Source organism: Gekko japonicus, unplaced genomic scaffold, assembly GCF_001447785.1.
Source record: "Gekko japonicus isolate JY-2015 unplaced genomic scaffold, Gekko_japonicus_V1.1 scaffold3515, whole genome shotgun sequence".
Classification (NCBI taxonomy): Eukaryota; Metazoa; Chordata; class Lepidosauria; order Squamata; family Gekkonidae; genus Gekko; species Gekko japonicus.
In genome coordinates, this window is record NW_015172123.1 from 83,119 (window position 1) to 91,139 (window position 8,021).

At 48.3% G+C, this 8,021-nt stretch overlaps 1 protein-coding gene across 1 annotated transcript in view; it reads right to left on the reverse strand.

The window, feature by feature from the left end:
* LOC107118625 (zinc finger protein 850-like) overlaps positions 1-6,018 on the reverse strand; it is a 35,465-nt gene extending 29,447 nt beyond the window's left edge. Inside the window, exons 1-2 of the mRNA XM_015420991.1 lie at positions 5,865-6,018; positions 1,029-1,929 (exon numbers count right to left, since the gene is read on the reverse strand). Of these exons, the coding sequence (XP_015276477.1) occupies positions 1,029-1,929; positions 5,865-6,018 (1,055 nt within the window). The remainder of the gene's footprint in view (positions 1-1,028; positions 1,930-5,864) is intronic.
* Positions 6,019-8,021: the final 2,003 nt, after the last annotated feature.

The following is an 8,021-nucleotide window of genomic DNA, read 5'->3' on the forward strand; positions in this document are numbered from 1 at the left end:
GGGAGGAGAAAGAGATTGGATTTATACCTTCCCCTTCCCCTAACAGACACCCTGTGAGGTAGGTGGGGCTGGGAGAGCTCTCTCAAGAACTGCTCGTGAGAGAACAGCTCAGAGAGAACTTGAGACTGACCCAAGGTCACACCAGCAGCTGCATGTGGAGGAGTGGGGAACCAAGCCCAGTTCTCCCAGATTAGAGTCCGTGCTCCGAACCACTACACCAAACTGGAAGGAGGGTACACATGGACAGGAGAAAGAGGCGGGTGGGGAGCAGTGTTCCCTCTGAGTTAGTGTGTGCTAGCTCACAGATTTTTGTCTTCGCTCAGAAAGGAGGGCTCCAGAGCAAACTAATTTATGCAGTAGCCAAACTGCTCGCTCACAGCTTTAATGCCAGCAGCCCACAAAGTACAATTTTTGCTTACAAGACTCCACAGCTTAGAGGGGAGTGTTGGTGGGGAGACAGAAGGTGCCGAAACGGCTGTGTGGACGAGGACAGAAGGCAAAAAGGGAGGGCAAGCAGGCGCAGTCTTAACAGCTGGAAGGAAGAAACTCCAAGCAAGCCGTTGGTAACCCAGCAGCAGCAGAGCTTCCTCCAGCCATAGTTCTGACAAGAGCTGTTCTTGAAAAAGAGCACTTCCTGTCAGAGCTCTCTCAGCCCCACCTACCTCACAGGGTGTCTGTTGTGGGGAGGGGACGGGAAAGGAGTTCGTAAGCTGCTCTGAGACACTTTTGGGTAGTGGAGGGCGGGGTATAAATCCAATCTCCCCCCCCCCTTCTTAGCAGGAACCCTCGTTTTGTTCCCTGCATTTGATGGCTTCTCTGCTGTGTGAACACTTCGATGTGAAGACTTCCCCCTAGTGTGAATTCTTCAGTGACAAGTAAACCTTGCACTCAGACTGAAACTTTCCCCACATTCCAAACATTTTTACGCTTTCTCCCCTCTGTGAATCCTCTTATGTTGATCAAGGGCCGATTGATGAGAAAAGCTCATGCTACAATATGAGCAATTAAATGGCTCTCCAGTGTGAACCCATCGATGTGAAGTGAGGCTTCTTCTCTGACTGAAACTCTTCCCACACTCCAAGCATTTATATGGCTTCTCCCCTGTGTGGATTCTCTGGTGTACAGTTAGGTTGCTGCTATTAGAGAAGCTCTTCCCACATGCCAAACATTTGTATGGCTTCTCTCCAGTGTGAATCCTCCGATGTTTATTGAAGAGGCTACCGTGAAGGAAGGCCCTTCCACACTCCAAGCATTTATACGGCGCCTCTCCTGTGTGAATCCTCTGATGTTGGCTAAGGCTTGATTGAGAAGAAAAGCTCTTGCTGCAATGTGAACAATTAAATGGCATCTCCCCAGTGTGGACCCATTGATGTGAAGTAAGATTCCTTCTTTGTATGAAGCTCTTCCCACACTCCAAACATTTGTATGGCTTCTCCCCAGTATGGATCCTTTGATGTACAGTTAGGTCCCCATTAGAATAGAAACTCTTCCCACACTCCAAACATTTGTATGGCTTCTCTCCTCCGTGAATCCTTAGATGTTTAAGGATTTCTGCATACAACCTGAAGCTCTCTCCACACTCCAGGCATTCAAATGTGAAGCTCTTCCCAAACTCCAAGCAGCCGTACGGTTTCTCGCCTGTTTGGATCGTCTGGTCTTTCTTAGCACTGGATTCGCAACTGAACCTTACTCCTTTCATGGGGCACTTATTCCTTCCCTTTTCTGTTTGCTTTTGGGCTGGGATCTCGCAGACATCTCTGCCCTGGAAGGCAACCAGCTCCTCCCTCCCCTTCTGTTTTCTGTCCTGTGTTCTTTTCAGCGGCCTTGGAGTTCCATCTCGATCCCAAGGTTCCACCTCCAGAGCCTCGTCTCCTTCTGAAGACACCCCTCCTGGTTGCCCCTGTCCCTCAGTCGCTGGTGCATCCCCTGCTGGAAAGGAGAGAGAGAAATCCAATAAGAGCTCCAGGAAAGCAAGGCCACTCAGGACAGCCTGTCGTTACCAAATGGTAAAGTAAAGGTAAAGGTTCCCTTGCTCGAAAGCCAGTCGAATCCGACTCTAGGGTTGCGGTGCTCATCTCCGTTTCCAAGCCGAAGAGCCAGCACTGTCCGAAGACGTTTCCGCGGTCATGTGGCCGGCATGACTAAACACCAAGGTGCACGGAACGGAACGCTGTTACCTTCCCACCGAAGTGGTCCCTATTTATCTACTTGCAATTTCTTGCTTTCGAACTGCTAGGTTGGCAGGAGCTGGAACTAGAGACGGGAGCTCACTCCCTCATGCGGCACACCCGGGTCTCGAACTGCTGAACTACTGACCTTCCACAGCCTGCAGTTCAGCGTCTTAACCACTTGAGCCACCGCAGCACCAAATGGTACTTTCCAAAATAAGAACTGGAAGCCTGGAAAAGCCTCTGTATGACCACAAGGGAAACGGACAGCCAGAGGAAAAGGTGAGTCAAGGGACCGGCAGGGCAGACCAAAGAGGAACCGCTTCTCTGCACCTGACAGGCCTCTTGCACCACCACGGCATCTTCGTGCTCCTACGTTTGAGGAGATTTTGTCCCCTGGGGACAGCAAAGGAAAAGTTAGTCTTTTTTTTTGCCTCTTTAGAAACTCCTCCATATGCAAAAATGTCCTCACCTGTCGAAATTGATTTTTATTCATTTATGTGGAAGATTTCCACGCCACCTCTTCAGGGAACCTCCCCGTAAGGCGGCTTACAAAATAAAACGTTAACAAAACCAGAGAAGTTCTTAAAATACCGCTCTCAAAAAACCCAGGTAGAGCATCTAAAAGCAAGCGGCAGAGCATCTGAAAACCGAATTTAAACATTCCTTGTTTAAAAAGAGGAGATGACACAATGATTTTTTTTTTTTTTAAACAACCTTAATTAAAAGCTTGGTTCAAGAGAAACATTTTGGCCTGGCATCTAAAAGAAAGTAGCGTTCGCACCAGGCAAACCTCAAGGGAAAGGGCATCCCACCGGCAAGTTGCCAACCCTGATAAAGGCCTCTCTGTGGCCGTCACTCACTCGAACAACGTTAAAAGGAGGGCGGAGCTTGGGAGGAGGGGTTTAGCTGGTGGGCTGGCCAGGAGGGGAGGAGGCGGTCTTTTCATGTAACTTGGCCCCAAGCCATCCAGGGCCATATTAGGTAGGAACCTGACCTTGAAATTGTGCCCTGAACCAGCACTCAGCACAGATCTTTTAGCACCAGGGTGATACCAACCCTGTATCCTGACCCTGACAGGAGCCTGGCTACCCCCATTTAGATCCAGTTGAAGTTTCCAGACTATATTGAATAACCATCTCAAAAATCAGTAAGCCAATGAGCACCGTCGATTCCACACGGTATATTTCACCTGTTTTGCTTCTGTAGTAACAATCCACTGGGAAGCCTGAGGAATTGGGGTGGGGAGAGAAGGGCTTAGGCAATTCCTACCCCCACCCCAAGTCTCCCGTCCCAGGACGCCATGGGAAGGGGGTGCAGCCTAATGACGCTTGGAGGAGGCCTGGCAAAGGGAGGCCTTTGGAAAATCTGAAGCAAGGCCTGAGGCCCGTATGTGAGGGAAAGCCTGTCCTGAGGCCGACATGATGCACCACTCCTTAGCCTCAGGCCTAGGATCATCACACAGGAGAATACAACCTCATCTTGCCACAAAGTGCAGATCCTTCCCGGATAGGCCGTGTTAGTTCCCCTGAAAGAGCCCCCAAGGATTCTCCCTCTCACCCAGTTCAGTTGGGAAAGAAAGGTCCTCTTGAGATCTTCCTGGTAGACTCTCCGGCGCTTCTTCTGATGCAAGGCCATCCTCTGCTCTCCAGGTCCCATCTACTGGGGAGAGAGAGAAAAAAGGGAGGATACTGGAGAGGACTGCGTGATTACCAGCATTCAAGGAGTGTGGCCCCTCTCTGAGATCACATCTGGACCTGTGTTCCCTCTAAGCTGAGTGAGTGTGAGCTAGCTCACAGTTTTTTTAGCCTCTGGCTGGCCAATTTTTGTCTTGGCTCAGGGAGGATGGCTCCAGAGCCAACTGATTTATGCAGAAGTCAAGTCACTTCCTCACAACTTTAATGCCAGGAGCTCACAAAGTAGAATTTTTGCTCAGAAGACTTTAAAGCTTAGAGGGAGCATTGATCTGGACAGGGGCGGATGACACTGTGTTACCACCCCCGTTAGGAAAGCATTCCCTTTAAAACAGACCCATGGAAATGAAGAGTGTTGTTCCAAAAATCCGCCTGCAAGACGGAGCTCTTCCGCCAGGCTTTTGAATAGGAGCCGCCACCATCATTGTTCCACCAATGCCCTATGATTTCCGCATATTGCCATCTTGATGTGGGCATCATTGGAGGGAATGGGCGTCTTTTAGGGGACGGTAGGGCAGTGGGATATGCACTGCTGTAGTTGTCTAGCTATGTTACTGAGAACGCCATCTTGCTTTTAAATATCTTAACATCTGGAATCGAATAGAGGAGCACCAAAATTGTTTTAGGATGTTGTTTAACTGTTTGTTAATTGTCTATGTGTAATTTAACATTTTATATTGTTTTATCTGGCATTATGCCCTGTTAGCCGCCCTGAGCCTGCGGGGAGGGCGGGATAGAAAAACACATTAATCGTTAAACCACAGGGCTGCATTGAGATGACGGCTCTCTCATGTAACCACCTCTACAGGTAAATCAGTGCTTTGACTGAAGAGAAGTCAGAAGTTTAGTGTCAAGTGAAAACCTTGTATCCCGGACAAAGATCACTCATGTGACTGTCATCTTTTCAGTTATTTTACTTTAAATGAATCTAATTACTCTTGATATGATTAAACGTGGAAGAATCACGTGGAAAAAATACTTTCGTGTGTCAATGAAAGCAGAAACAGAAAGACCTACATCTAGCTATATGAAATCTGAAAGACGAAATACAATCTCTAAGATTCTCAAAAAGGGGTTTTCAGAATGTGCAACCTACGTCTGAGAGATTCAGAGGCGTTTGAGGTGTGACTATCTTATACAGGCCCAGTTAGTTGAAACTCATATGAGCAAAAAAAGAGCAGTTTCTGTCAAGAGCTCTCTCAGCCCCACCCACCTCACAGGGTGTCTGTTGTGGGGAGGGGAAGGGAGAGGGGTTTGTAAGCCGCTCTGAGACACCTTTGGGTAGTGAAGGGCGGGGTATAAATCCAATCTCCTCTTCTTCTTCTTTATCAAAGCCATTTAATTTGTCTCATTTGAATCCATGATCTAAGTGTCCCAAGCAATGTTCCCTCTAAGCTGTGGAGTCTTGTGAGCAAAAATTCTACTTTGTGAGCTACCGGCATTAAAGTTGTGAGCGAGCGATTTGGCTACTGCATCAATTAGTTTGCTCTGGAGCCCTCCTTCCTGAGCAAAGGCAAAAATATGTGAGCCAGAGGCTAAAAAACTGTGAGCTAGCTCACACTAACTCAGCTTAGAGGGAACACTGGTCCCGAGTTAACTTTCTCATAAAAAATACATGTGAGATCTGTTCATTCCTTACTTGGTAAAATTTATTGATGGGGATGCAGCCATCTTTTCATGCACTATCTTTTTCAAGGATGTAACAGTGAGAACTTTGTGAATGGGGTGAGTGTGTCTTTCCCAGAAACTGCCAGGGCTCCTTCTCTCCAATTGTCTGTATCATTAACAACCTCAGGGCCACTGAGAAAGTCAATGCATTGGAGGAAAACCCAGAGGAGGAGAGATCCATCATGGGGCCTAAGTGAGCTGGTCAGGATGGCTGGGGTCAGAAAAGCATGGGGAACTGTAATTTGGAAGACTTGTTACCTGGCCTGGATTCATTACAGACGCTCCCTCCTCCCTTCTCTCCCACATTCAGGATAAAAGGGGCCAAGATCCTTACCCAGAGAGGCCACCATCTCGTAATTCTCCCGCATGACTTCCCAGTACAGAGCTCTCTGGGCCAGATCCAGCAGAGCCCATTCCTCCTCCGTGAAGAACACGGCCACCTCCTCGAAGGACACTGGGGGCCCTGAGGGAGGATTTCCCCCGTTCATCTTCTCTGACTGTCCCTGAGTATTCACAGAAGGAAGCAGAATCCAACAGGCGAGTCATGAGAAAGAAATATACGGGATACATCAAACCAACAGCAAGAAACATTCAAGGTGTCTTTTCAGACTCTGAAAAGTATCCCAGCAGTTAGGTGTGATGCCTCTGTACTAAATGGAATGTCACGGTACTCAACAGATCACAAAGTGACTTGGAGAAATCATTAGGGACTGTGGTCTGTAGCACTGTGCGTATAGCTTGCTGAAGCCAGGATCCTACTTGGGAATTTTGCATCATTTATTCTGTCCTGTCAATACTTAAGCTTTGTTTGAGTTTTGTTTTAAGATTTTTGGTTAGTTCTACAGTCCCTAATCCTATTGCCTTGTCTACTGAATATCCCACTCGTGGACTGTATTGACTCACTTCCCGTAATCCACCTCTGAGTCCAAGTAAGAAACAATGTAAATAAATACCCAAAATGAATGAATGAATGCAATCTGGGAAAGCCAGAGAGGCGCTGTCTTGGGACAGGACTCCACACAACACGGCTTCACAGAAGCACCACTACATAGATTGCTCTTGGGTTCAGTTTGCTTCAGAGCTGCATGGAATCCCAAGGGAGCAGATACGGGCTGACTGTTCCCCTACCTATAATAACCTTTTTTTAACTGAGGGAATAAATGAATAAATACACTCTGTCTTCAAGAGAGAATGCTGGCCAAAACCACATTAGCAGCCACATGGAAATCCACGAGTAGGCTAAATGTAAACCTCTGGTACAAACAGCTATAGAACCTTTATATAATGGAGAAAATCTCAGACATGCGGAAACAAAATCTATCTAGAGGTGGTCAGAATGACTTTGTATGTATATGGTACCCCATACTAGTGCATCTACCAAAGAAATAGTGCCTGATGTAATAAACACTCTTCATCTATGGTAATTTTCAAACTGTATAATATCGACAAACTGTATGAAATGTATGAAGCCATTGAAAGCTATGCTCATGCTTATCTTGTAAATCATTGCTGTTTATCAAAAAGAATTAAAATTATCTGTTGAGAGAGAGAGAGAGAGAGAGAGAGAGAGAGAGAGAGAGAGAGAGAGAGAGAGAGAGAGAGAGAATGAATGCTGGCAAAAAGTTCTGCAGTGGTGTTGAGAGAAAACCCTTAAATCTGGGAACTCAAGCAGGTGAAGGGTCGGGAGGGGCCTCACATGGGGGCACCTGCCTCCACATAAACACCCGTTCTTGGCGGTAGAAAGGTGACAGCTCAAGAAAAAGGATTCCAGGCCAGCCTTCCTGAGGGGCTAGATTTCCGTGCGCAGGGAAGTCTGGGTGTGGAGCAGCATCCCAGCACACGAGGCCAGCCGGCCGGCCGAGAAGAAGAGAGCAGAAGAGGACCCAGAGGAAGCGGGAGAGGCTGCCTGCCGCCGCTTATCGGGAAGAAGAACCGGAAAAAGGGGAATATTCTCCCCAGCCGGACAGCAGGCGGTGGGGGAGGCTCCTGAGCTGAGCTGAGCCACCGGACTGGGACTCAGGGGGGCAATTCGCAGCCACCCCTTTTCGGAGGGATTCTTGCCCTCTCTGACCCACCCGATGAGCCCGGCCGCTTTTGGCTCACTGATCGTGGGAAACGGGAAAAGTCAGAAATAAATGCAGAGACCAGCCGGCCTGGAAAGATCATCCCCTCCCATTCCTCCCCCGTCTGCCGAGATCTTGCTCCCTCCAAGACGCTCTTTCATTTCGTGCACGATTCTTCTCCGCCCCGCCCCCCTTTTTCCTGACCCCAAATCTCTTTAAAGAGTCATAAATGCACCTTTCCTGCGACCGCCCAGAAGCCAAATTCCTCCCCCGACCTGGGGAAAAAAAGACCGAAGAGGAGAGGCGTCTTAAACTTCCCTCCGAGGAACACCGAGGGGCCGCTCCAATCCGCGTCTCTCCACTTTCTTGTCCTCTCTAGGAACTGACCAAGCCTACACACAGACACACCTCAGTGATGGGGATTTGTT